This window comes from Setaria viridis, chromosome 8, assembly GCF_005286985.2.
Source record: "Setaria viridis chromosome 8, Setaria_viridis_v4.0, whole genome shotgun sequence".
NCBI classification, from domain to species: Eukaryota; Viridiplantae; Streptophyta; class Magnoliopsida; order Poales; family Poaceae; genus Setaria; species Setaria viridis.
Genome location: NC_048270.2, coordinates 1,445,470 through 1,473,121, shown reverse-complemented (window position 1 = coordinate 1,473,121; position 27,652 = coordinate 1,445,470). Strand labels below are relative to the sequence as shown.

The 27,652-nt window shown below is 48.4% G+C and overlaps 3 protein-coding genes, 1 non-coding gene and 1 pseudogene across 4 annotated transcripts; 3 read left to right on the top strand and 2 right to left on the bottom strand.

The window, feature by feature from the left end:
• Positions 1-4,081: 4,081 nt before the first annotated feature.
• On the bottom strand, positions 4,082-7,199 carry LOC117866396 (uncharacterized). The gene is made up of 9 exons (XM_034750591.2): positions 6,882-7,199; positions 6,212-6,337; positions 5,940-6,066; positions 5,612-5,791; positions 5,427-5,507; positions 5,150-5,313; positions 4,893-5,029; positions 4,647-4,762; positions 4,082-4,551 (listed from the first exon to the last, which is right to left on the bottom strand). Exons 2-9 carry the CDS (start codon positions 6,334-6,336, stop codon positions 4,315-4,317), a joined length of 1,167 nt encoding a protein of 388 aa, XP_034606482.1. The 5' UTR covers position 6,337; positions 6,882-7,199; the 3' UTR covers positions 4,082-4,314.
• Positions 7,200-8,253: 1,054 nt separating this feature from the next.
• Positions 8,254-12,145, top strand: LOC117833083 (M phase phosphoprotein 10). The gene is made up of 12 exons (XM_034712464.2): positions 8,254-8,985; positions 9,296-9,354; positions 9,808-9,937; positions 10,017-10,127; positions 10,246-10,383; positions 10,546-10,614; positions 10,702-10,743; positions 10,840-10,908; positions 11,289-11,360; positions 11,444-11,497; positions 11,591-11,732; positions 11,900-12,145. The coding sequence occupies exons 1-12, from the start codon at positions 8,272-8,274 to the stop codon at positions 11,938-11,940; spliced, it is 1,641 nt and encodes a 546-aa protein (XP_034568355.1). The 5' UTR covers positions 8,254-8,271; the 3' UTR covers positions 11,941-12,145.
• A 527-nt stretch (positions 12,146-12,672) lies between these two features.
• Positions 12,673-15,020, top strand: LOC117833084 (large ribosomal subunit protein uL22). The gene is made up of 7 exons (XM_034712465.2): positions 12,673-12,787; positions 12,906-12,942; positions 13,036-13,076; positions 14,064-14,294; positions 14,381-14,483; positions 14,588-14,655; positions 14,744-15,020. The coding sequence occupies exons 1-7, from the start codon at positions 12,785-12,787 to the stop codon at positions 14,774-14,776; spliced, it is 516 nt and encodes a 171-aa protein (XP_034568356.1). The 5' UTR covers positions 12,673-12,784; the 3' UTR covers positions 14,777-15,020.
• Positions 13,763-13,907, top strand: LOC117834920 (small nucleolar RNA snoR74). The gene has a single exon (XR_004635873.1). It is a non-coding gene; the product is annotated as a small nucleolar RNA snoR74 (small nucleolar RNA).
• A 352-nt stretch (positions 15,021-15,372) lies between the features above and the next one.
• LOC117833086 (uncharacterized) lies at positions 15,373-22,648 on the bottom strand (annotated as a pseudogene).
• Between the last annotated feature and the right edge of the window lie 5,004 nt (positions 22,649-27,652).

Genomic DNA, 27,652 nt, shown 5'->3' with positions numbered 1-27,652 from the left:
AATATTAAAGAACAGTAAGCTACGTGCCAAAGATCAGGTTCTTACACGCTTTATTTCCCCCCAGAGGCACACAATAAGGTCTATATTGCATTTGGAAGGCTGTTTAAGACTGCCCCAAATTTGTTAGGGACATCCCATTATGCATACTGCAAACACAATTTCCTCCATGATGCCCTGGTTATGCAGGATCATCAAAGGATAAGAATACAACTGTTTACATCAATGCTTTCTGTGTACAAGCAAAAGCTAGCGTGGGTACTTTGTTTAGAGCATCTCCAGTAGTCTTCCAATAAATTTTCCCAATAACTAGTTTATAGGGATATCTTAATATTCATTTCATTGTTATTAAGAGAGTTATTTTTGCGGTCTTTCAATAATCTTATCCCAATCCAACTACCATATTAGGAGAGTCACAACTCCACCTTTATTTAGGGAGAGTTTAAGGTCCTGTTTGGCACAGCTCCACTCCACAACTCCAGCAACTCCAGCAAAAAAAATAGCCAAACACTCCAACTCCAAAACTTCATGGAGCTGCCAACTCCATGGAGCTGTAGTGCAAATGGGGGTGGAGTTTTGGAGCACCTCTTTTGCTGCTCCAAAACTCTCTCTTTTGAACCTCCTCGTGGAGTTGGTGGGTAATTACCCACCAATGCCACTCGTTACAGAAAAAACGGTTCGTTTTCTTTTCTCCGAGCCCCCATGTCGCGCCTCCCTCCCGCCGCCGTTGCTACTCGCGTGGACGCGCGCCTCCCTCAGCCAGCGCCGCTAGTCGCCTCGCCTTGCCTCTCACTTGTCGGGCGCGCCGGGCGCCCGCGCCGTGGCCCCGTCGAGCGCACCTCCACCGGCGGGCGGCCGCGCCTCCCTCCACCGCCAGAGCAGGACGCCGGCCCCTCCCTCACATCCGGCGGGCGGACGCGCCACGGCCCCGTCGGGCACGCCTCCATCGGCGGGCGGCCGTGCCGCCCTCACGCCGCCGGCCGGCCGCTGCCTCCCTCCACCGCCGGACCAGGCCGCCGGCCCCTCCCTCACATCCGGCAGGCAGCCGCGCCGTGACCCCGTCAGGCGCGCCTCCAACGGCGGGCGGCCGCGCCTCCCTCACGCCGTCGGCCGTCCGCTGCCTCACTACACCGTGCAAGGGAATCAGAGAAGGGGATGGGGCGCTGATCTGCTTGCTCTGCCCGAGCAAGGGAGGAGCAGAGGATCGGAAATGTCTTGGCCTCCATGGATTTGTGCTGCTGGTGGTTGACGTGTGAGAGATAGAGATTAGAGAGGAAGGGGAGACTGATTGGAGTAGCTGGTGCCCTGGTTGTTGGATTCGATGGCAGAGCAGGGAGATCAAGTCTGTAGGTGAGCTGCTTGCTTACTCCTGCGAGGCGACGGGAGCACCGGGGCAAGGAAAAAAAGAGGAGGGAACGGTGTGTCATGGTTGCCGGGCAGCCTTTCTGAGGAAGAAGGAGATGGGGATGGAGAGAATGACAAGTGGGACCTAAATTGGGGGGTAACAATGGCAATCCACACTGAAAATTGATTTTTTTTGGAGCTGAGAGCACCCATCTAGCCAAACACCTCATTTTATTCTGGAGTTCTGGAATGGAGCTGACTCCACCTGGAGTTCTGGAGTGGAGCAGCTCCATCCAGAGCTGGAGCCATGCCAAACAGGGCCTAAGTGAATCGAATGTGCTAGCGTCCAGACGTCCGATAAAATTTTTTACCGGACGCTTAGTCGCAACATTGAAAAATATCTATCGAAACATTAAAAATCAACACTTGCAACATGAAAACATGCACTAAAAATAGTTTTGGAACTCATGCACGCCATCCATCTCATTATAGGATAAAAAATTCCTATGCGCAGCATTTCATCATATTTCACGCAACATTCAACAGAAGATAAATTTGCAATACCTTTACGTGCATGAAACATCTTAATCGTTTCGTACAACATTCAAAACAGACACATTGCAACAAATAAAAATTACAAGTTGCAACATCTCGAATAGAAACAATCTTGCGATCTCGACCAAATCAAGTATTGCAACAACAAAAAACATCTCTTACATAATTAGAACAGCGAAAGAAGAAGAGGCCGAAACAAAGAAAACAACTATATGCAACATCGTGAACAAGTTAGTGCAACATTCGATTGCTAGCAAGTCGGACTGTTGCAAACAGATGAAACATCAAAAGCTAACTTTTGCAACATCCAAAAAATTCTACCGCAATACCATGACGTATCTATTGCAATATGGCCGTTGGGAAGAGAACTATCTTCAGATCTACAAACAGGTCGGCCGCCGGACCCGACGACCCGTACAAGTGAGCTCCAGTTGCTAAACCACTCACGACACTGTTGGCTTCACCAGCTGGCCGGTGGACGGCAATCGGCGCGGCGCAGGCGTGGCAGGCAACTAGCAGTTTTTGGGTGGGTGGGCGCTAGTGGCGTGTACACACCTGCCACTCCTGGAGGCCCTGCACATCGTGGGTGCACTTTCACTCATTGGGCTCGCCAACACATCGTGGGTGCGCACAGTCACACAACAATGGCGGAACTACAGAACAGGCTGACGGCCCTTGTGGATGGAGATAGAACCACAACAGCTGCTCCGTTGATGGACGGGTGTAGAGGAGGTTCAGCTGGCAGCTGGGTGAAAGCGGCGCCACCGCGGACGGGAACTCGCCGGAGAAGTGGATGCTGTTAGCATATTAGAAAGCAAGGAGAGGGAGACGAGGGGGCCCTTGGCACTCGTGAAGCGAACTGGGAACAGCTCATCTTGCGTGTGCGGTGCAGCTCATCTCGGAGAGAGAGGAGGCGTGTGCGGTGTGGAGCAGGATAGGGTCATCGGACATGAAAAGCAGCCGTTAATTAGAATGGAATAAAACCTCGAGTCCGGTGCTTTGTTATCATCAATGCCATCTGACTGCTTGCCCAGACAGTGCGCCACATGCGTCCGATCTGCATAGCTCGTGTCGGACGCCGGCACATAGCATTTCCGTAAGTGAATTATTGGGTTATCCCAATAATTATTGGAGAAGGAAAAGTAATGGAGCATTATTTTTTTACCGACCCTCTCAGCACGGTAATTGGATTGGAAATCAGGGATGGCTGGAGATGGCCTTACGAGGTCTGACGCGTCCAGCAGCCGTAATCCCATTTATTGGGTGAAAATTCGACAGGAGTTTGTTGTGGACGGAGGTGATATTTTGAAAAGAAAAATGTGGACGGAGATGGCAAGACCTGGCTGCGGCGTGGACTCGGGCTACGCCTAACAGGCCGTACGGTCCCACCTGTCGGAGGTAGTGGGCCTACGAGCCCGGTGCACGGGGTGCTGCTGGTGTGGTCGGTGAGTACTTTCCGGTTTGTGCTTATGATCTGGCACTACTTCTGATGGAACGAGTAGTTCGGCCCAGTAGAGGGGAATCAACGCACCAGCATGTAGCATGTTGCTGGTTTTCTATTCTCCTTATCGAGCCATTTTTAAACCATGTAAACAAAGACGTTCACATAAAAGTACATGATGAATAGTTTCAAAAAAAAAAGTACGTGATGAGTGATACGTGCACATTTTATCCTATGAACGTGGGGTGTTTGGATACGAGGTGCTAAACTTTAGGAGGGTCATATCAGATGTTCGGACGTTAATTAGGAGGACTAAACATGAGCAAATTATAAAACTAACTGCAGAATCCCGATGCTAATTCGCGAGACGAATCTATTAAGCCTAATTAATCCATCATTAGTAAATGGTTACTGTAGCATCACATCGTCAAATCATGGACTAATTAGGCTCAATAGATTCGTCTCGCGAATTAGACTCCATCTGTGCAATTAGTTTTATAATTAGACTATATTTAATACTCCTAATTAGTATCAAACATCCGATGTGACATGTGCTAAAGTTTAGGGGGTGTTAACACCCCCTTAAGATATAAGGCTAGCAGATATGGGAACCTCTTGGCCTCTTATGTGAACTTGTATCATCATCGTCATGGGCTATACCAAGATGGAAATAAAGAAAACTTTGCCCAAAAAAGGAAGTACAGAGGATATTTTAAAAGTAAAATGTAAGATTGCGAGCACAACTTTGCGGGGGCAATATCTTACGATTTCGTATACTCTTTTTCATGACATCACGGAGGATGATGGTTATTCTGGACAGTCCGAGGACAGAATACAAATTTGTGTATATCCTTGTTTTCTGTGTATGATCGCAAAAAAGCCAAAAACAAACTGAAGTGACGCTTCTACGATTCTGCCGAAGTACGTGTGATGACACCAGCTGATACATGTTCTTTTGGGAGGGCCTGAAATGATCTTCAGGGACTCAGGTGCTTGCGCAGAGCGGCAGCAGTCTTGGAACCCACCGGCCTTCCTAGATGCCTGGAGATGTAATCGCCAGCCTCCATGAGCTTGTTGAGGTCGACGTTGGTCTCTATCCCCAGGCCATGGAGCATGTACACGACGTCCTCCGTGGCGACATTGCCAGTTGCGCCTTTGGCATACGGGCAGCCTCCAAGGCCTGACACCGATGAGTCCACTATGCTGATCCCCATCTAAGGAAACAGAGAAAAATGTTAGGATAAGGTGATCTTCATGTGAATGTTAAGTACTTTTAGTGACAAAACAAACAAATTGAGGCTTTACTTACTTGAAGGGAGACTAGGATATTGGCAAGGGCCTGGCCGTACGTATCGTGGAAATGAACAGCAATCTTGTCCACCGGCACAAAGGACATGACAGCTTCAAGCATAGCAGCTACACTACCTGAAACAGACAATATAACAAGGAGCAGGAATGTTTCGATGAGTTGCTACTTGGATCAGTTTCAACATGCTAGTCAAACAAACTGAGAGCAAAGGGTAAGTATTGGCAAGAACAGTCAGCAGTTCAGTACCTGGTGTACCAACACCAATTGTGTCGCCAAGTGAAATCTCCGAGCACCCCATGTTATAAAGCTCCTTAGATACATATGCCACCTTCGATGGATCGATTGCACCTTCAACAGGGCAACCAATTACACAGGAAACATACCTAACACAAACAGAGGAAGCAAGGTTCAGACCACAATGCAGGCCAAGCAGCATCACTAGTAACTCAATTCTTCACTGACACTTGTTTTAAGTTTAAGAGAACAACAGCTCACTAACTTACCCACGGATAAGGAGTCCATGTTTCTTGGCAGCAGCAGTAACATCACGGTACCGAAAAAGACTTTCCTCAATGGTACAGTTAATGTTCGACTTAGAGAAGGATTCAGAGGCAGATGCAAATACCGCAATTTCCTTTGCACCAGCTGCAACAGCAGCCTCAAATCCCTGTAAACACTCATTCATTGCTGCGATCAGATCATGTAGTGGCAATTACGTATAGCATTGCCAATGCTTTACTGTGCAGTAAAGTTGTGTAAATAAAATGACATAGAACTTACTCTGAGGTTAGGAGTTAACACTGGATACCGCACACCTGGCACCTGCTGGATCCCTTTGAGGACTTCCTTTGCATCAGCTAACTGCAGTTTCCAAACTAAGCTAAATAAGAAAGTGAAGGTTCGCTACGGAAAAATGGCAATCACCAAAAATCACTAGATCGCTTAATGTGATTTAAGTGCATCACCTGCGGCACCCATTTTGGGGATACAAAACTTGTGGCTTCAACTACTGATAAACCTGCAGCCACTAATTTGTGTATCAGTTGGATCTTGACAGATGTTGGTACATTGCCCTTTTCGTTTTGCAGGCCGTCTCGTGGTCCAACTTCAACTATCTTGACAAAGCTTGGTAGATCCCACATAACCTGAAGGCATATTATTGATTCAACTGAATTAAAGGAAATCATAGTGGTATTAATATTTTTAGTTGTTACTCTTTCCTAATATTTATAGTTGCACTTATGGATGGTAAATTGGAAGATTATGACTAGGTAATTCTGGAATTCAAAGTACCTTTCTGGGAAGATCTCTAAGCTCCACTGCATCACATGATGAATCGGCCTGACGGCATTGCGGATGCCATGCATGAGAATTGCCATGGAAGACCATCTGAGTGCTTCCATTGCAGGAGTTGTTATACCTGCGAGCGAACAGATAACATGCATATTACAGATGATTTCTTTACTGAATCAAAGTGGCATTGATCGTCCATTTTTGCTACAGTAGTAACTGGTGCGTCGCCAAACGAGCCTGATTATCCATTTCTATCAGAGTAGGAGACTTACTTGCGATTGTTGATGTCATCAGCTTCTGCCCTACGATAAGCTCTTGGCGAGGAGAGGCTTCCAAGTCTGTTAATACTCAACTTTGGCAGGTCTCCGAGACCAAGTGGCTCCTCAAGGCTTGACATCCTAGAAACAGAAATTGCAATTGTTAGTTATGCCGTTTGCACCACATGCTGGATTTAACATCTGACTACTAATGAACACCGACCCTACTATGGAGCAAAAGGTACCAATTGTTCCCAATTTTCGCCAGTAACAAATTTTATGTTTGGAAGGCAACTAAGGTGTTTGTGCTTGTACGGAGTATATACAAAATGGTAAGGACCAGTGCCCGGAAGTCGGATGCTTCCTGTGTCAAATGCTAAATGTCTTGCAGGTTGAAAAAAAAATCTCAAAGAATTATTTGGCATTGAAGTGTTGCCCGACCGACAATTCCAGCAATATATAGTACTGTTGCACGAAGATCTAGTTAAAATGGAGCATCTTCAACTCCCATCCTCCAATTGAGCAAGGTGCTTAAACTCTAGCAGGTCATTTCCACAATCAGTTGCAGACGCTCAAGGGACCAAGTCTTGACGCGTGACCCCCAAACAGAATCAAGCAACTGAAAAAGGGGAGGGAAAGAAGAAAGAACAAACAAGCAAGAACGCAACGAAGCGGCCTTGCGTACCTCGACGATCGATCGATGAATCGATGAACACGAAGCTCGCTCAATCCGGTGGCAAGTCGGTGGTCAGAGAATCAGAGCTAAATCAGCGAAGGAAACGGGGGCGCTTGGCTGGAATTTGACGCCACCCCGCGGCCAAATTAGCTTGTTTGGTGGAGTTGGGTCGGTCTCGGGGAGCGGTGGTGGACGGAGATGGAGAGGTCGCAGCTGCTTCCCCCCGTCCTGCACCTGCACCTCGCCTCCGTCCGCGCGTACGTCCCCGCGTCTCCCACAAGAGAAGCAAAGCAAGCAACCGGTGGCCGCGTGGGCCTTGTCCGCGCGTCGATCTCCCTCGTGGGGACCACGGTGTCGGTGGGTGTGGAGTTATGAGCCCAGGTGCAGGGAGCGGTGGCGCGGCGGGCCGCGTGGGAAAGTGGTGTTGGTAGGCGGCCGGCGGTTCTTTTCAGTTGGGTGAGCAGCCACAACACACAGGCCACAGCCTCAACCTAACTAACGCAGGCCACAGCCTCAACCTAACTAACGGGTCTGTCTCCGAATCCATTAGAACCTTCTAATGGCATTGCCTCATTGGCATTAGGATCTTGAGATCCGTATCCATTGACTGGTTCTGAAGTGAAACCAGACCGATTGACAATTCGGCTCCATCAAGACCGAATCTCATTTGTGATCGTGGAAGAGCATACGTGTAGCTGGTTTTCCTTCCCATTTTTTTTTAAGATGGGACATCGTATTTATTTTGCAATTGACCTGAATAAAAGCGATATTGATTAGCACCTATCACATCGGATGTTTGGATGTTAATTAGAAGTATTAAACATAGGCTAATTATAAAACTAATTGCACAGATGGAGTCTAATTTGCGAAACGAATCTATTAAGCCTAATTAGTTCATGATCTGACAATGTGGTGCTACAGTAACCATTTGCTAACGATGGATTAATTAGGCTTAATAGATTCGTCTCGCAAATTATCACAGGGATTCTGCAATTAGTTTTAGAATTAGCTCATGTTTAATTCTTCTAATCAGCATCCGAACATCCGATGCGACTACCACCTAGTATCCAATCACCCGACATCACGGTTTGCGAAGAATCTAAGCTCACGCAAAACGTGCAGGAGGTGATAATGAAAAATACCGCCCACGTATGGTCTGAAGTTCCAGCCCATGTATATATGTGGGCCGAAATGTCACCGATACGGAATACGGATATGCCGACATGGACACGGCGATACGGGATTTTCCAAAATCAAGGATACACCGATACGTCTGGGCCGAGCATCCTAGCTTGTAGCCCATCAACGTGGATGGGCTGGAGTTCGGCCCATCTCATAAACCCTAGAATACCCGGTTCGTCGTCTCCCTCAAAACATTTTGTTGCCTCTTCCCCCTGCAATGGCGATGGACGTGGGCGAGCCGCTCGACGCGACGGCGGCCGCCGACAACGGCGAGGCGGCCCTGCACCTGCTGCGGGATGCGGACCCGGCTCACTTCCTCTCCCCGTCCGCCGACCTCGCCGCCGCCGCCCGCGCGGCCTCGCAGCACATCTACTCTTCGCTTGCGCCGCTCTCCCCCGCGCAGCCGCCCCCGCTCCCTACCCTCCTCGCGGGCCCCGCCTTCGATGCTGAGCAGATTTGGTCCCAGATAGAGCTGCTCTCCCGCCCACTCCTCCCCCACCTGCGCCGCCAGCTCCGCCGCCTCGAGCAGCAACCCCAGCCGCAACCGCAGGCGGCTCTTCCTGTGGAGACGCCTGCTGATGCCGAGGAGGAGCAGTCGGAGGAGGACGGACAAGGTAGCGAATTGGATGAGTTCAAGGAGGAGTTGGAGGAGACAGATGAGGAGGAGGAATTGAGTGACGATGAGGAAGAAGAGGAGGAGGAATTGGATGGGAGAGGAGGGAAAGGGTTGGAGGACCGGTTCCTGAAGATAGGAGAGATGGCGGAGTTCCTGGATAGGGGGGATGAAGAGGAGTATGGTGGCGGTGCCAATCGAGGAGAGAAGAAGAAGGTGACGAAAAACTGGATGGAGGACAGTGATGATGAGGGTGAGGAGGACAGAGATGAGGATGACGATGAGGGGGAAGATGATGACGATGAAGGCCAATTGGATGTAAGGATTTCCTGGTCATTCTCCCTCTCTCTCAATTGTAGCAACATAATAATAATCTTTGGTTCTTTTAGAAAGAATAATTAAATAGAGTAGGCAATATCTCAGGAATTGAATCCATAATTTCTGATAGATGTGAAAGGGAACTGAGCATCTAGAGCTCAGAGAACTCAGCAATAGTACAAGTTTTTCAGAGATTTTTCCTGACTGAAGTTATTGTCCATTTTTGGCTGTTACAATGTTAAATACCATATGTAACCATGTTAATCCAGATATTCTTCTTCTTTGTCCTACTAATGTTGTTTATCTGTAGTTGGAAGATTTCGAGGATGATGATGAAGAGGATGAAGGAGACGGTGGTGGAGGTATAATGTAAGTCCTTATGCTAATTGTCAAGTATGCTATTGTGATAAGTGCTAATCATTTTGGATTATACACTTATAAAAACATTAAACATTTATATACTGGGCTATGTTAATTTTAGGTTCACTATCGAAACATTGCTTTTTACAAGCTTTGGTAAAAGACTTTTATAAATGGGAGTGGCAGTCATTTCGAGTGAATAGGCCTGACTGGACTTGCTTGATACTTAGATTATATCTCATGAAACCATACTAGATTACGAAGGGTCAGAAAGAGAAGCCGAAGCAGCTAATTTTCTTGGTTACATTGTTGTTCTTAGTGTACATATATTTGTCCAGTAAACCTTGTAAATTCCTTAATTTGCAGAAACCGAACAATGTTTAGCCACTATAGTAATAGGTATGCATTTGCAGATATAATAGCACTTGGCATTGTAATCTGAACAGCAAAGGGCCTTTTCAGGTACAAAGATTTTTTTGAGAAAAAGCATAACCAGCCAGTCAAAAAGAGAGATGGTTCCACAAAGAAAGTTCAATTCAAGGATGATGTACATGAAATGGAACTTGATGGCAGTGAGAACGATGATGGAAATGTTGGTTCCACGCTAGATCTACTCGTTTTAGTTGAACCATGCACATATACTAGTTTGTCAATGTTTTCCTTTTCTACAGGAAGACCAGGGTCTCTCAACCCATGAAAAGGAGCGGCTGAAGATGCGTGCTAAAATAGAGCAAATGGAGAAAGCTAATCTTGAACCCAGTACGTGGACCATGCAGGGAGAGGTAATGAATAGAGTGCATTTAATTCTGCTTTTAACTATACATATTTCTAACTTATAACATCCCATTAGCGATAATTTATTATCATTTCACTTTAAATAAACTAAATAGTTATTTGTAGGTTACTGCTTCCAGCAGGCCCAAAAACAGTGCCCTAGAAGTGGACCTTGATTTTGAGCACAATGTAAGACCTGCCCCTGTAATCACCGAGGAAGTCACAGCTTCTCTTGAAGAGATGATAAAGAAAAGAATTGCAGAGGTACATATTGTATTTTTGCCTTTCAATCCTGTCCATGGTGTTCTACTTCAGCTATGGTAGTGTAATAGCATTAGGTGCACTGGTAATTCTGAGGACCACTTTGAGATCATTTTCTATGTTTTCATTACTAATTTTTAGATTTGATTTCTTGGTTTCTTGCAGGGTCATTTTGATGATGTTGAGAAGCCTTCTCTCTTGCCATCTAAAGCTCCCAGGGAGCATAAGGAACTGGTATGTAACTAGAATTCTTACATGGTAGCCAACTAGCCATAAGATATCTGTGCTGATATCTTACTATTTGCAATATTGTTCCAACAGGATGAAAGTAAGAGCAAGAAGGGTCTTGCTGAACTCTATGAGGTTCGCACTGTTATAATATTTTTTTTATATTCAAACAGATTCTAATTGAGATAAGCATTAAATTAATTTACTCTTGATTTTTTTTTGTTATTCCAGGATGATTATGCCCAAAAAGCAGGCATTGCACCTGCCCCACTATCGATTTCAGATGAACTAAAGAAAGAGGTAAGTTGATTCACTCCTTACAAGAATAAAAGGGGAGTTAGCTTTATTTGTTGTGAAAATAATGTTAGTCTACCCGTAATCTAAATTGTTGTGAACAATTTAATTCTTCATTTATATTGATTTGAAAGCAAATGTCTTTGAAAGAATAATCTTTCAGTGTCTTTGCTTGTCTGTTAATCATGGGAGATCTTTCGCATTGACCTTTATTTGGGGTGGAATTATTACATTAGTTAACTTGATCTCATGTTTACATTATATTCAATCACTCTGCGATGCTATATGTACTTTATCCAATGTGATTTTTGCTTGCCAACATAATATTTAATGTCAGATAAGCTAAGTTATGTTCTCTGTTAATGACTAACTTTGTGTCCACCCAGGCAAATACTTTATTTAAGAGGATATGCTTGAAGTTGGATGCACTATCACATTTCCACTTTGCTCCAAAGCCGGTAAGGATAACTTCGAAATTCGTGTTTGCAATCTTTTTTGCTCAAGATTTGTCACCGTATGAAGTGAAATATGGCCTTTTCAGGTCATTGAAGATATGTCTGTACAAGCTAATGTGCCAGCCTTAGCAATGGAAGAGGTACAAAAACCTTTACTTTGTCCTGTGATGTTGCTCTAGGCCTCAGTCATACTGTCATAGCATTCAATTAATGTCACGATTTCTGTCTTGCAGATTGCACCTGTAGCCGTTTCCGATGCTGCAATGCTTGCTCCTGAAGAAATCTTTGAAGGAAAAGGTGATGTTAAGGAAGAGGGAGAACTTACACAGGCTGAGCGCAAGAGAAGAAGAGCCAACAAGAAAAGGAGATATGCAGGTGTTTTTTGCTATGCCTTTCAGAGAAACACTTTTCCACTCACATGCACTCTACGGCTTTTGTTAATAACCTCCCAGTACAGAAAAATGTGTTTTACTTCCTTAGTTATCTGTTCAAGTTGGAGCATAGAAATGATTTTTTGTTTCCCCTTTTCTTTGGAAATGCAGGATCACACAAGGAGAGGCCAGTCAAGTTGCAGAAAGATTAGACTCAATGTTTCCGAACCAAGGACTGCATGCATGCCATGCCAGTGTCCCAGATCCCTGAATATTGAGAGTTGGAAAGGGTCCACGAGCTGCACTGGTCCAAATTCCCAATTTTGGTGTTGTACCCCTTACTATAGTCTGCTTGTTTGTCACATGTTTAGGAAAGCACAAGCGTTTTGACTTGCTGAATTGTAATTGTGAGGATGCTGGTGCGGAGTGCGTGTTTTGGAACTCAGAAAGCTGCTAATGAAATTTCAGAAAGTAAGATAGTAGTGAGCGAAATTTCAGAAAGTTCACAAGTTGGGAGTTCAATACATATTTTGTAATAGCCTACTAGTTGGCTGAAGCCAACTCTCCGGCGGCAAGTGCAGCCGATCTAACCATGCACATAGTTGTTTGTTTTTCAGTTCGTGACCGTCAATTGAAAGTTCTCTCCCTGAATTCTTGGATAACCTGGCCATAACGCCATGCGTATTGCTGTACTAAAAAAACTATTGAGAGATTTTTTTTACTGTTTTGCAAAAATAATTGACCGGACAAAAGAATTGCAAATCTAAACGGTAAAATAAAAATAAAAATAATCTGACTGCGAAGCCAGCTGGAAGCCTAGGACCCAGCCCAGAAAAAGTCTATTGTTGCCTGCCCGCCCGCTCTTGAAATCGCCAACATGGGCCTTCAGCTAAGGCCCGCAGTCGGCTCGGCCCATAACGAGCCATTAGGGTTTTGGTGCCCCTAGTTCCCGTGCCACCTACATAATCTCTCTCGCTCCTGCGCCGCCGCTTCCTTCCCCGCCCCTCGCCGCCGCCTCCCATCCCCCTCGAGGCCGCCCGCTCGCCGGTTGCAGCCATGGTGAGATCTCCCTCCCCCCATCTTCTCGCGCGCGCGTGTTGCATCTTGGTTGCCGCCATGGATTTGGTCTCGCCCTTACTGATTCCTGCCGTGCGGCGGCTCTTGCTTTTGGTTCCAGGTGAAGTACTCGAGGGAGCCGACCAACCCCACCAAGTGTAAGCGTCGTCCCGCAAAATTTTGGTGTCGATTTGTATATCTTCGGCTTTTCTGATAAATTTGTGTTTCTGTTTCTGTCTGATGCGTTGCAGCCGCCAAGGCCATGGGCCGGGACCTCCGTGTTCACTTCAAGGTGAGAGCTCCCTTCCGCGCTCTCGTTTCGAGAGATCCCATGATTTGTTTGCGTGCACCTTAGCGTTCTTCCTTTAGTTTTCATATAGCCCGTTCATTTTGGACTCACTGGTATCATCATTCATGTCATTCCTCGTAGTTATTGGTCCTTTCCTTGATCTAAATAGAAGAGACCATTTGTAGCTTCGTCCTTTATATGATACTCTGTAGATGGTTTTTGGAGCATGGCTGTACTGTAAATTATAGTTACAGCTTGTTTGATTTAGTTAGCAGAAGCGAAAAGAGAATAGACAGAATGTGACCATTCTTGTAAACTTTAGAATGCCAACTTCATTGTTATTGGGTTTATGATAGCTTCATGTCTATTGGTTCAGTAATTTGCTGTTTTATCCTCTTGCTTATTCGGTGAATTCTCTGTTGTTGCTGCGCAAGTTGCTATATAGTATTTGTACTGCATGTGTTTCCCCTGTTCTGTGTTATAAAGGTGTCATTGTGTTTATTCTGTGATGCTGAAGTAAGATTGGTTGTTTTGTGTGCTAGAGTAAAATGACACAAATTTGTGGGATTGAAATTGTTATAGGTCCACCATTTCTAGTAACTCCATTAAGCGTAATTATGCAGTGCTTTGCAGTTTATATGTGAACTTTATACTACAAAGTTGTGGTTTCTTTAGTTGGTGCCCTAAAGAAAAAAGCAGGATGCTGTGTTTCTTGGTAGCAGTATCCCCGTAAACTTTAGGAACATTGTGTTCATCGTTATTGGGTGAACTGTTGGCCCTGTCCATGTGTTGGACAATTCCATGTCAATTGGTTCAGTAAATGATGGCACATTTCTCTTTCTCAATTTGTTAGCTTGGTCAGAGTCAACTTTAGTTGTGCTCATCCATATAAACACACACATTATTCTTCCTGTCTGCCTTTTATACTTTGAAGAAAAATATGATGGTGCCCATTTCAGGGTTTGTTAATGCTGTCTGTAATACTTGTAGAACACCCGTGAGACAGCGTTTGCCCTCAGGAAGTTGTCACTCACCAAGGCCAAAAGGTACCTTGAGGATGTGATTGCCCACAAGCAGGCCATCCCCTTCCGCAGGTACTGCGGCGGTGTTGGGCGTACTGCTCAGGCTAAGTCGCGCCACTCCAATGGACAGGGACGCTGGCCCGTTAAGTCTGCTAGATTCATTCTAGATCTTCTCAAGAATGCAGAGAGCAATGCTGAGGTCTGCAATTTTACTGTATCCTGTCAGAGCTATCTTTGTTTCTTTAATGTTATGTTATGCTAATTATGTGAATTTCTCTGCTGCAGGTCAAAGGTCTTGATGTCGATACCCTCTATGTGTCGCACATTCAAGTGAACCAGGCTCAGAAGCAGCGGCGCAGGACCTACCGTGCTCATGGACGCATCAATCGTAAGTTTATCTGAAGTTGAAGTTTGTTCCTTTTATTGTCTTTTGCTATGTTGTGGATGCTTTGCTTGTTGCAGCTTAACAACCTGCTTAACTACTTGTTGCAGCTTACATGTCCTCCCCATGCCACATTGAGCTGATCTTGTCAGAGAAGGAAGAGCCAGTGAAGAAGGAGGTTTGTGGTTCTATTACATTGTTCGCGCCCATCTATCCAATACATATAAACACTGTTGTGCTAATGCAGTCGATTGTTTGCTCTTCAGGCTGAGTCTCAGATCGCAACCAGGAAGGCTTAGAGAAGGGAGCTCTGCAGTATTAGAGTGGATTGTAGCTTGTCTTTGGCTGAGTGAAAATTTTGGCCGGTTATCTGTTGTCACTTTTATCAGTGTACTGCTGGCTCATACATTTGTCACCTTGATCACTATCTGTACTGTGCATGCAACTCAAAGCTCTGGATCAAGTGTCTCTGGATTCTTTTCATATTTGTATCGATGGTGACATCAATGCTTGTTAATTGCCTGGTCTAGGGGCGTTTGCACAGATCCTTTGTTTGGTTGTGGTTTGTTCTGTCTCGTGAGTAAGATTTCAGAAAGTTCACACATGGTTGGAGTTCAATACAGACTACTCTCTCAATCCTGAGATACAGGTATTTTGGTTCCCTCCGTCTTGAAATTCAAGGCATTTTGGTTTGTCATCCCTCGAGTTAGAGCATTTCTGGGGTTTTTTTTGGTTTTTATTTGGAATGCCTTCTTGTGCCAACGAAGCAAAGTTAGTGTTGGATGCCAAGGCGTTTCATACTACTTCATTCATAAGGTGCAAACGATAAGGAAAACTATGGTAATGAGGAAGAAAAACACTTTTCCTAACCGCGTGGTACCAGCAAACACATCGGACAATGAGGATGGACAAACGTTGAGTAGGTAACACAAAGGTATCAACCTGGCCTGGAGTCATGAGGTCGGTAACGATCACTCTTCATTGATGCCCTGAGATGGGTGGGACACGCGGCATCCATCAAGATGGGGTGCAAGAACATCAGCCGGTGCTGAACATTCCTTGCCGGTCGATTCGAAGCGCTCACCTGGAGACCATTGCGGCAGCTTGGGGTTGAAATGGTTAAAGACGACATGTGCGTCGAGCAGGTCGATGATGGACGGGGCGGCCACGCACCGGGGCGTCTTTGTATTGTCCAAGGGGCGCGCCACGAGAGACGGCATAGTCCATGAGCTCCTGGAAGGTGCCTGGCCGGACGACCCTGATCTCGAGCGGCCCGATGGAGCCGTCAGCGCCCCGGCATTGCCATGTACACGGCGTTCAGGGCCTCCTCCATCTCAAGGCAGCACACGCCGAGCGTCTCCTTGTCCAATGTGGCTATGGCTTCTACCCCCTTACTGGACAGCATCTGCATCATCTCCCAGTAGATCACGTAGCGCACTGGGATGCTCTCGGTGTACGCCTGGCTGGTGTAGTCCAGAACGGCCGCGCCGCCATGCCGCCGGCGGAGCAGCGCGGATGCGCGCTGCACCACGGCCTCGTCGGTCTTGTCGGAGTCGATGCATAGCAGCACGTTCCCGCGGCGCACGAACCGGAACTCCGGCGCGGCGTTGTGGAACCCCGTCACGCGGAGGACGTCGCCGACGCGGTACCGGTTCAGCCCGGAGTAGCTGGTGACCACGACCTCGTACTCGTGTCCAGCCTCGGCGCGGATGAACTCGGCGAGCTCGGGGTCCGGCCGGAGGATGCCGGCCACCGCCTCGCGCACCGACGTGTCGGAGACGACGCAGGGGCTGAGCTCACCGGCCTCGATATCGGCGGCAAGCTGCTCCCAGTGCTGCTGGAAGAAGCGGATAATTACACGGAGGAGAACGGAGGCGAACGCGGCGCCTACGCGCAGGACGGCGCGGCGCTGGCAGAGGCCGCACACCATCTGCGCGTACATGCTCCAGAACGCGTCCTCGCAGAGCATGGCGTCCATCGGGGCCGTGTAATTATCGTACGCGCCACGCCGGCGATCCTTGAGGTGGTGGGCGCCCTTGTAGTAGCTCGTCAGGGCTGGCCGTGCAATCAGACCACCTGGCGTCTTGATCTCGGCCTTGACGAAAAGGAAGTAGATACAGGCAGACAGCTATCGATTGTTCGTCCACCCTTACTAGCTTCTTCATCACGAGGTGGTCTGATTGATAAAACCATGCATGGTAACTTACTAGTTCATGACAGGCATCACGAGGCTCATCAGCTGCTGCCTGCGGCTGAGCTCATCGTCGACTATGGGCATCAGCTTGCGTTGGCCGCTCGACGCGCCGGAGCTGGTGAGGAACTCGGACACAGAGCGGTCGCCGTCGGCAATGCGCCGGATGTACGGCTCCAGGTCCTCGTAGGTCACCATGGGCACCCTGCGTCCCTGCCCAGAACGCGGCACGGTCGGTGGCGCCAGCGAGGTCGCACTTTTTATTTTGAAACCAACACTACTAGGAAAACACCATTTGTACTGATTAGGAACCTTTAGTACCAGTTCCGCAAACAGTGCTAGAATTCGGTACTAGATAACCGGTACTAAAGAGTATTAAAAAATTAAAAAAAATAAAATCCCCCAACCCCGTTGGCCACAACCCCCCCCCCCCTCCCCCACCCCGCCGCCTCCGCCCCCTCCCGCCGCCGGCCCCCACCCCGCCACTTGCACCTAGCCTCCTGCTCGTCATTGCTCCTCACCTCAGGCACGAGGTGAGGGGCGAGTGGAGGGGGGAGGAGAGGGGAGGCCAGGGAGGGACGGAGAGGCGGGCGGTGGGGGGAAGGAGGCGCTGGCTAGGGAGGGAGATGAGGGAGAGGATAAGGAGAGAGGCAGAGGGGAGCAGGGCGCGCGTGACCGCGTGAGAGGATTAGGATGGAGGGCCGCGCCTCGAGGGAAAAAGTGAGAAAATTAATTGCGCAGACGGAGGGAGTCGTATTAAGAGGGCTTCAGTACCGGGTGGGGGTTTCACCCGGTACTAAAGGTGACCCTTTAGTACCGGGTAAAGCCCCCACCTGGTACTAAAGGCTCTCAGGCACATTAGTACCGGGTGGATAATTGGTGACTTTTAGTACTGGGTGGAGCTCGCACCTGGTACTAAAGGGCCTCCGGGGGATCCCAAATTTGGACCCGGTACTAATGCTAACATTAGTACCAAGTCTAAATGTGACTGGTACTAAGGGTGTGGACGAAAAGTCCATTTCCTATACCAATTATATTAAAATGAAGGACATTGCAGATGGGAGAATTTTAGAACCTCTAGGTTGATCGAAAAAGAAGAGAAAACAACAACAATTACACGGCGCAGGACGTGTTAGGTCCTGACGGCAAGAATGGCTATGCCATTGTCCAGCTATCTAGGTCATCTCTAACTTCGAAGAAAATGTTGTCATTTTTGGTTTCTTTTCGATCAAAAATTCTTGCATTTCTTTCCTTCCAAACTACCCAAGAGGTTAACATGATTAAGGAGCACAGGTCTTTGCGCGAGCTGCTAGCTGATCCTGCCATTCTTGTCCACCACTCATGGAGGTCACCATCATGCTGCGCCCATTCCCTCCGGTGCACTGTTCGCCCATTCCCTCCGGTGCACTGTTGGGATCGCTAGCCATTCCGAGATGAATGCTCAAATCTTCTTAGTGAATCTACAGTCAGCAAAGAGGTGTATTGCCGTTTCAGGTCGACTTCTGCAAGAGGGCACGTTGGTTGGTTCGGTCAAACTCTTCCTTGTAGTCTGTCAGTTGTCCATGGCCTGTTTTGAATGACCAGCCAGAAAAATATCTTGCAACTTGCGGGCGCCCAAATTCGTCAAATAAGCGTGTCAAAGTTTGTTGCCGCGAGCAAAGGCACTGAGCCGTCGGCAATGCGCCGGATGTACGGATCCAGGTCCTCGTACGTCACCAGGGGCACCTTGGCCCGGAAAGTGGCGCGGTCGGTGGCGGCGTCCACATCGGCGGTCGTCTCCTCGATGAAATGAAGCTTCTCGGAGTCGATCGCCCTCGCCGCACTAGTTGCCGGCGATGATGCTGGGCTGGTCGACGCGTCGTCGTCGGTCATTTCCGCCATTTGAGTAAAAGGTGGAGCTGCCTGCACTGAATGTCCGGAGAAGGACAAGAAATGGTCTGGGAATTGGGATGCTGGGGTAGGAGTAGGACTAGATTTTTTTTTTATAGCGAAATGGTTAGGCATGGGACTAGATGCCGCATGAAGCTTTGCTGTGGCAGCTACTTATATTGTTAACGTGCTGGACGCACGGTGCATTATTTGGATTTCCCGTTGGCGATCCTACGTGCTCCACTTCGCCATCTACATGCAGCCAATTACGGCCGTGAGCTTCAGCGTCGCTCTCCCATTACCTCTGTAATCTCTCTCAATGAATAATATTCTTGCATGTGTTTGATGATCGAGACCAGGGCGACAACGGGAGAGGAGGATCAACGGATTGAGATACAAGCATGCGTGTGGGGTCTTCGTCCAAGAAGATCTATTAATTCATGCAAGAACTGATCAGCAGGTGAGTAAAAAACGAATGCCAATGCATGAACTCTCTATCCGTACGTGCTCCTGCACAATCGTGCCTGCTATAGCTAAAACTATATATGGTTAGGATAGGATCAAACGTCAAAGATGGTGTAGGCGGCAGGTTGCACGCGTGCATTGTTGCCGCTGGTCAAAATTTTGTTTTCTAAAATGTTTCCACCTCCTAAAAATAATTAGAGTTTCTAAATGCTACAGAACAGAATCTTAAAAAAATTTGGGCACTCAACATATGTTGCAATAGTTAAGCATCGATGTTGCAATTATTGTTTCTGCATGTCTCACAATGAATTTTCTATCCCAGAGTCGAATGACGTAGTCATTTTTACACATTATTTTTTCATGTTGCAAATAGTAACCGCTAATGTTGCAATGGTAATTTTTAATGTTTCGTTGGAACGTCCCATGAAAAATTTCTCATCCAACATCCGGATTGCCGGATGCAAATGGAAGCAGTGAGAAGGGAAGTTCCCCTTATCCACATAGCGCAGGCTATTGATCATGTATCTGCCGACCATCATTTGAACCAATTTATGAGACTGCTGATGCAGTCTAAGAGAGGGAACATAGTGTTATACTTAGATTCACATGCTAACTGGCAAGTATGATGGACGCATTAGTGATAAAGATTTGGAGGTCAAACATTTGCTGATTGCTATTTGAATCGATCTCGTCGCTCGTCATATGAACCACTATGTCAGTTTTATTATATCATGAAGTGGATGAAAATTATTGTGAACTGTGTTAAAGTTTTTTTTTGTTACTAATAACTTAAAAATGGGTGATGCTAAATCGTTGGTTATTGAATCTAAAATTCTTGTTTACTGATTTTTTAAAATATGTCTTTTTCTCTTTTTTACAGCTTTACCATAAATCTAAAATCATTACTTACTATATTACAAAGTTCTTGTTTGTTTGGTATTTTGAAAAGACGTGCCTGTGGCGCGTGCATCTCCACTAGTAGTAATATATGCGCTATAATTATTGAACACGAGAATACGAGATAGTAATTATAGGAGCCAATCATCTTAATATTTCCACCGCTCTATTCCCTTTGTCCTAAAACCAAACACGATTCTAGGTTTATTTGAAGTCAAATTTTTTAAAATTTGATCAAGTTTATACTAAGAAACACCAAAATTTATGATACAAAATAACTACAGTTAGATTCATGATGAACTATATTTTTATAATATATTTATTTGATATCATAAAAGTTGTTTGACCAGGACAGAACGAGAATAGTTTCTTTAGGATGTACTCTCTCCATCCCGCAAAGAGTGTCTTTTTAGACTCTAAAATTTGTCCCACAAACAGTGTTCGTTTACCTCCTAATAAATCTCATCTAGTTAAAGCAACACTCACAGCAATAAAGAAAAGCGTATGGAGAAGTGTGTGGAGCAAATCAAATGATCAATTGATGTTATTTATCTGGTTCCATTGCATGTGCATTTATTTAGGATCTAGAAAACTAAATAGGCCGATTTTCAATCACAATTAGTAATAGTTATTAGGGATAACATAAATATTTCTCACCACTACTATTGTGTCTCAATTTTTCTTAAACGACACTTTTTGCGGGACGGAGGGAGTAGGGAGTAATTTCTAATGGACTTCCTTCTTTCCTTCTCTATGCTCCAATGGCCTGGGCCAAGTGGCGACTGGTACTACCCCACAGCCCCAAACAGTAGCGTTTTTGGTCTCACGATTGAGTTCAGAGTGGTTTTGGTCCCTTGCTAACTCAGAGGAGGTTGTGGGCTAGTTTGGAGGTGCGGCAGTAGTCAATCTTTGTTTTCAACGGACACCTTTCCTTAGCATTTATAGTGGTCCAAATGAAGATGCAAATGTTGATTGCTGCAATCAACAAATAAACAGGTGCATGATGACCCAATCACCATGACAAACTACACAACTTGTACTTGTACAGGCACAAGGACACAAATTATTGATACACTGATCGATTCACATGAACGGAAGCGTAGCTGCACGCGCTTGGGCTTTGCCAACTTCCTTCTCCTTTAGAGAGAAGCTTAGCATTTCTGGTGCCCAGTCCGGCAATGCCGGGCTCAAGTGGCTGGAGACGACAGCGCGAGTCGAGCAGCTCCATGATTTGCGGCGCCGTCACGCACCGGGGGACCTTGTACTGCCCGGCGCACGCGCCACGGGAGACGGCCAAGTCGCGAGCTCCTGGAAGGTGCCCGACCGGACAACCCGGATCTCCAGCGGCCCGATCGAGCCAAGCGCGACCCGGCCCTCCCGATACACCCAGTTCAGCGCCTCCTCCATCTCCAGGCAGCACCGATCCAGCACGTCGCCGTCCACAGCAGCGCCGCCGCCGCTCTGGGCTCCCTTGGCCTTTAGCAGCTCCCAGTAGATGATGTAGTGTCCCGGGAAGCTCTTGGTGCAGGCCCGGCTGGTGTAGTCCACCACGGTCGCGCCGCCATGCCGGCGGAGCAGCGCGGCCGCGCGCTCCACCGCGCGCTGCAGGTCGACCTCGTCGGTCTTGTCGGCGTCCACGGACAGCAACACGCCCTCGCGGCGCACGAACCGGAACCGCGGCGCCGCGTTGTGGAACCCCGTCACGCGGAGCACGTCGCCGACGCGGTACCGGTTCAGCCCCGTGTAGGTGGTGATCACCAGCTCGTACTCGCGCCCAGTTGTCGAGAAAGAAGGTGATGGCCCGGACGACGCCGGATGCAAACGTGGCGCCGACGCGCACCACATCGTGGCGATGGCACAGGCCGCACAGCATCTGCGCGTACATGCTCTGGAACGCGTTCGGGCAGAGGATGGCCGCCACGGGGCTCGTGAGGGCGCCGGATAAAGGGAGCTTCTTGAAGTGGTCGCCCTTGAACAAGCTCGTCAGGACGGGCCGCGCGAGCAGGCCTCCCGGCGTCTTCGTCTCCAAGTTCACGAAGTGGAAGTAGAGACCCCTCCCCTTGTCGAGCCCAGGCACGTACCTGCACGCCACGCACCATGGCCACACGATTACTGCAGCTGCTCTGCTAGTACCAACAAATTAAAGAGAGCTTACTGGTTGATGACAGGCATAGCGAGGCTGTCCAGCAGCAGGCTGCGGTGGCGCTCATCCTCGACGGTAGGTATCAGCTTGCGCTCGCCGCCCGACGTGCCGGAGCTGGTGAAGAACTCGGTGACGGGGTGCCCCGGCCCCGTGAGGATGGGATAGCGGTCGCCGTTGGCGATGCGGCGGATGTACGGCAGGAGGTCCTCGTACTCCACCATGGGAACCTTGGCCCGGAAGGTGGCGCGGTCGGTGGCGCCGGCGAGGCCGCACTTGCTGGCGAGGTAATCTTTCTCGGCGTTGCGGGCGAGGATCTCCCCCAGGACGCGCTCCTGCATGGCGTCCGCGTTGGTGGTCACTTCCTCGATGAAGCGAAGCTTGTCGGCGTCCATCTCTTTCGCCGGCGACGAGGCAGGGGTACGGGTCGTCGCCGCTGCCTTTGGCTGGCTCAATCGGTCAATCCTAGCAGCTGTGTGGTGTCTGCAGGGTTGGGATGGAAATCGAGGGTTGTCATCTCACCAGATGCAGCAGCTGTGGTTGATATTCGGTGTCTGTGTGGAGCACGAGATGGTGATGACACCAGACAAGACCAGGCATTTAGGCCAAAACTTGGATAGTGTTTGGTTTCGTGCTAAGGTAATATAAGTGCAAGGGGAATTAGATTATAGTGTATTTGGCGGTGGAATGGGTGATTATCCTTTTTGTTTGGTTGCACTCTGGTAACGTAATCAGATTATGATGTGGGTATTGTATCTGATTATGGTGGGGAGGATGGGTAACAAGCTTGTATAGATATTATTTAGAAAAAGGATTCGATTACAGTGTCAATTGATTACAAACCACCGCAACCAAACATATGTAATGTGATTCGTTATCTTTATTGATCAGATCACGTTACATTTGAGCCAACCAAACAGCACCTTGCTCTTTTCTTTGCACGACAAACAGGCGGGTGCTCATTTTGGTCGTCGCTTGCTGGAGAGGTTATACGTGCCTATCTTTATGCAATGTGCAATTAATGATCGTGATGGTGATCAATAAAAGGAAAAGTTGCAAAAATCCACCCATACATTTAGGGGATTTGAAATACCCATCCGCGCTGCGGTTCACTTTTCTTACAGTTTGAAACCTGCAAATTTTATGCATTTTCAAATGTAGCTTGCCATTTCATTTGAACCAGTGCTTCACAATGTGCTCATTCCAGCCATCGGTGCCAATGCCACCTATGAATTCAGAGCTTGCCATTTCATTTGTATCCCATCTAATTTCAGTAGCCATGCAATGCATGTTTGTCCTCCCGGTAGCCTTACAGGAGGAACCAACAATACCAAGGGTGCTGATAGTTCTTGTGGCACAGTGCTGCTCACTCCTGATACTGGGTGTCATTCAAACTACCTGCTGTTCGGAGGTGCAGGGAACTCTAGACATGAAATGGATGGAATGAAACAAGTGATGAAATAATGGGCTTGGCCCATTCCAATTTCAGAAATTTCAAATAAATCTCAAAGACCCATATGTGTATGAGCAAGTGGTTGGAGTGGTGCAAACCTTTATCCCACATTGTTAGTGGAGGAGGAGGATGGCCAACTTAAATATGGAGGTTGTCTCCACTCCTCCAAGCTATGTGTGTGGGGAGAAAAGAAAACATCCACACTTGTTGGGTTGGGTGAGGTGAAGGGTTGTGGGTGTGCGACACCGTGGGGGCATGATTTTCTTTTGCCGTTTTATTTTTTTGTTACTTAGCCTTTAAAGCAGCAAGATATATAGAAGCCTAATCGGTTTAGATTACGATCGCGACGTGAGATCGTGGGCTCTCCTATATATACGACCTATCGGCCTCTACCGAAAATCATCTAATCGAGCTAGGTTGTTTGCTTCTTCTCGCTGCTGCACCGCCACCATAGTCTACTCCATCCTGAGCGCCGGCGTGTATCGGCGAACGGGAGAGCAGGTCTCCGGAATCTCTCGCTCTTGTGATCCTGCATCGGGAGAAGGCGAATAAGGTTTTTGGGAAGCGCTCCGCGCGAGTGCTCAAGATCTTCACCACAGCTCATCTTCCATCCCAGTCCGACGTTACGGCGGCTCGTCTTTAGCGTCGTCTGTTGCGCTCTGTCTGCAACACTGTCGTCGTTCCGTCATCACCGCTTGTCATCACGGCTGCACCCACTAAGTACGTACGCCGTGATCCGATCTGTTATTTTAGTATATTTTCTAAGATAATGAAGTTGTGTTGACTAGTATATTAGAGAATTGAATGCTAGATTTTATTATTGTTATGATAAATCTAGTCTGAAAATTAATCATGCAGTCTAATTTTTCATCAACAAGATCATCTACACAGCCAAGAATCGAGCATTGGAAGCTTCAATCATGATTCTGGTCCGTGTATGACTGCGCAGATAAATTCAAGTATGCCATCTCTTATGCCACAAATGAAGGTTCACTCATTCACACCAGAGGGTAAACTGAAGCAACCGAATATTTCTGATTTTGGGGAAAGTATGCCATGGCTGCATGTTGGTGTTAGCTCTAGTAGATTCAATTTTGATGGTCTTCACAATTCCATGATCAAAGCAGAACAATTCTGAATGGCATGTGTGCAGAAGGAGCTGGAAGGTTACTGAACTGAATGCGCAGGGAGGAGCTCGAAATTTTATCATATTCTTCAGAGGCTGTAAGGCTGATTTAGATCACGAAAAGCACATACATACATACACATGAAACACATCTGCCTGTGAAAGTTACTGAACTGAATGTCTGAATCATGCAGGGGAGAATATGGTTGCAGTACAAGTGCAGGAAACGGTTCGGCAAACATGTCCAATCAGAGAAACCATCGACTGGTTCAGAACTTCAGATATGACGGCCTTCTAATTTCTAAATGGTTGGAAGCCGGCAATCCGATCCATGTTCGTCTAGAGAAAGGAGCTTCACCCCCACCGCCACAGCCACAGGAAGGAATTTTCTGGACGAAATTTGGAGAAAAGAAAAACAAACAGAAAAGATCAAAAGTCGGATTCGCAGCTGGCGTCGGCAAAAGTCGGATTCCCGCCACGCGCCTCTGGCCTATAAATCCATCCTTCTCTTCTGCCGCTCCATCCATCCATCCTTCTCTTCCGCCGCTCCCCTTCCGATCCGCGTCGTGGAGATGGCGGCGCTGGGCCCGGCGATCTTCTCCCGCGGCTTTCACTTCAACCCGACGCCCCTCGAGGCCGCCACCTACTACCTCCCTCGCCTCGTCGCCGGCGCGCCGCTGCACGAGGCCGTGCGCCCCGTCGTCAACCACGCCGACGTCTACGGCTGCGAGCCCGCCGACCTCGCCCGCCAGTTCTGCCCGCTGCCCAGGACCGGGCACCGATTCTTCTTCACCCACTGCAAGCTGCAGCAGCCGCAGAGGGTGGGGAAGGTCAGCAGGGCCACCCGCGCCGCCGGCTCCGGATCGTGGCACTCGCAGAGCGTCAAGGACGTCGTGGACCACGCCGGTGTCAAGGTCGGCGAGATCAGGAAGCTCCGGTACAAGAAGGGCGGCGAGTACACGGACTGGCTCATGGACGAGTACTCGTGCTGCTTGGAGGACGCCGTCGCCGGCGACAGGCAGTTCGTGCTCTGCAACATCTACGTGTCCCCCAGGGCCGATCAAGGCTCCGCGGCGCGCCAAGAATCCGCCGCCTTCTTCGCTCCACCTGCGCCTGCGCCCGTCGTGATCGCGCAGGCTGCGGCGCCCAAGAGGCCGGCGCCGCAGAGTGCGGAGCCGCCGTGCCCCAAGCGGATGCGGGGTGCTGTCGCCCCGACGCCTCCGGTCGTGCAGCCGGTGGGTTATTGCACGGCGTCCTTCGCGCCACCACTGCCGTACGTGCCTCACATCGCCACTTCAGCTCAGCCTCCGCCGCCGCCAGTTCCGACCCGTCTCGCAGCGCCGCCGCTGAGTCGCTCGCTGGCGCCCACACCACTGCACCCGCGTTCGCCACCTCAGCAACAGATGCCGCCGCCGCCGACTCTCCCGGTGGTACGTGCCTGCCACATGCCAGTGCAAGCACCGGCACGTCACTGCCAGCCGCCTCAGCCGTCCGTGCAGAGGAAGCAGAGCACACGCGATCCGTTTGAAGCCGCTGAGCTGGGAGACGAAGCAGAGGAGGAAAGGGTGGCAGCGCCTGATCCCAAGGAGTCCCCTGCAGCGCTTGTTGATCAAGATGACGACTGGGCCGAGTTGGAAAAGTGCATGGACAACGCCGTGCCAACAGCCGAGGGCTCGACGGTGAGTGAGGACGAGATGGACCAGACGAAGCAGAGCACGGGCGATCCGTTTGAAGCTGCCGAACTGAGAGACGAAGAAGAGAAGGAAAGTGTCGCAGCGCCTGGTCCGGCACAAGATTTCGACATGGACGAGTTTTGCAGGTCACTAGAAGGAAATGGCGACTTGGTAAGGCTCTTTGAGGATGAAGACAACGTGTTGACAGCCGAAGCAGAGGAGGAAGCACCTGCCAACTCTGAGGGCTCAACGATGGCTGAAGACGCGCCTGATCCATCGTCCATGGAGGAGTCGCCTGCGGCGGCACAAGATTTCGACATCGACGAGTTTTGCAAGTCAGTACAAGACGACATATGGGCATGCGAGCTGGACCACTTTGCATGCTCTTTCGAGAACGAAAGCTTCTCCTGGGAGTATGGCATGGGTTAGGAAGAGATCCAGGTTGCAACTGGATTGGGAAGGCTTGATGACTGACGACAGCAAGAGCAGTAGCAGCTGCAGAAGAGCTCCATCCAGAAGAAGGATTGCGGAATTTGTAAACTTTTCTGCGGATGAAAATAATGTTATCCTTCCTAAATGTAACAACTCTGTGTGTTGAATTCAGTTTGGGCAGTCTTGTGGTAGTATACATAGTATGTTTTTGAAAGCTCTGGTTCCAAATTTGTTTCTGCGGATCAGGGTCTTACCAAATTCTGCAACCTGCGTGCAATAGCTATTGGCGTTTGGCAACGCATTCTAAAATCCTCTTACCCTACGTTCCTTATCAAACTGAAAATACGAACGCTATCTCTCCCGTCCCCTTCCTGCGTTCCGGCCGGCGGCGGCGTGAGCGTCGAGGCGGTGGTGGCTAACTTGCGGAGGAGTTGGCGCACGGGCCCGTGTGGTTTCGCCTCAAGAGGCAGAAACTTTGGACGCAGCTCCATTTCGTCTATTCATCCAATTTTGCTAGAACCCATTGAACGTGGAAGCCTTACGAAAGGTAGCACAACATCTTGTCCAATTCCTAACGCAGGTGACTGGAATGCAGCTGAGAGTGCACAACCATCAGGTTTCTGAAATGTACACTCGGCTGCAACCGCAAGGTAGGGGGTGAACAGCCAGCTAGCTCAGCCAGAGTTGGATTGCAATGGATACGGCTCGATTTGGCTTCAGTTAAAAGCTGCCGGGTTGGCTTGTTAATCTCTCTTTCCAGGACGACGAGTTATCTCTGATTTCATTACCCAAGCAATGGAATTGCATAATGGTTGTGTTCTAAGCATCGTTTTCTGCACGATTACTGCTATTTGCGTTAATCTATCATCACACAGGAGCAAGTCTCTACCCATTAGTATCACAGAAGAATAACTAACACAGTTTTCACA

What these genes read in the sequence shown, in the direction of transcription:
- LOC117833084 (XM_034712465.2), top strand. An exon ending in TGCTCATGGACGCATCAATC is followed by an intron (nt 14,484 to 14,587) that starts GTAAGTTTATCT and finishes TACTTGTTGCAG; the next exon opens with CTTACATGTCCTCCCCATGC. An exon ending in AAGAGCCAGTGAAGAAGGAG is followed by an intron (nt 14,656 to 14,743) that starts GTTTGTGGTTCT and finishes TTTGCTCTTCAG; the next exon opens with GCTGAGTCTCAGATCGCAAC.
- LOC117833083 (XM_034712464.2), top strand. Translation starts at nt 8,272, where the DNA reads ATGGCGATGGACGTGGGCGAGCCGCTCGACGCGACGGCGGCCGCCGAC. An exon ending in CGTGGACCATGCAGGGAGAG is followed by an intron (nt 10,128 to 10,245) that starts GTAATGAATAGA and finishes AGTTATTTGTAG; the next exon opens with GTTACTGCTTCCAGCAGGCC. An exon ending in CAGCCTTAGCAATGGAAGAG is followed by an intron (nt 11,498 to 11,590) that starts GTACAAAAACCT and finishes TCTGTCTTGCAG; the next exon opens with ATTGCACCTGTAGCCGTTTC.
- LOC117866396 (XM_034750591.2), bottom strand. Translation starts at nt 6,336, where the DNA reads ATGTCAAGCCTTGAGGAGCCACTTGGTCTCGGAGACCTGCCAAAGTTG. An exon ending in TTAGAGATCTTCCCAGAAAG is followed by an intron (nt 5,792 to 5,939) that starts GTACTTTGAATT and finishes ATATGCCTTCAG; the next exon opens with GTTATGTGGGATCTACCAAG. An exon ending in AATTGGTGTTGGTACACCAG is followed by an intron (nt 4,763 to 4,892) that starts GTACTGAACTGC and finishes TGTCTGTTTCAG; the next exon opens with GTAGTGTAGCTGCTATGCTT.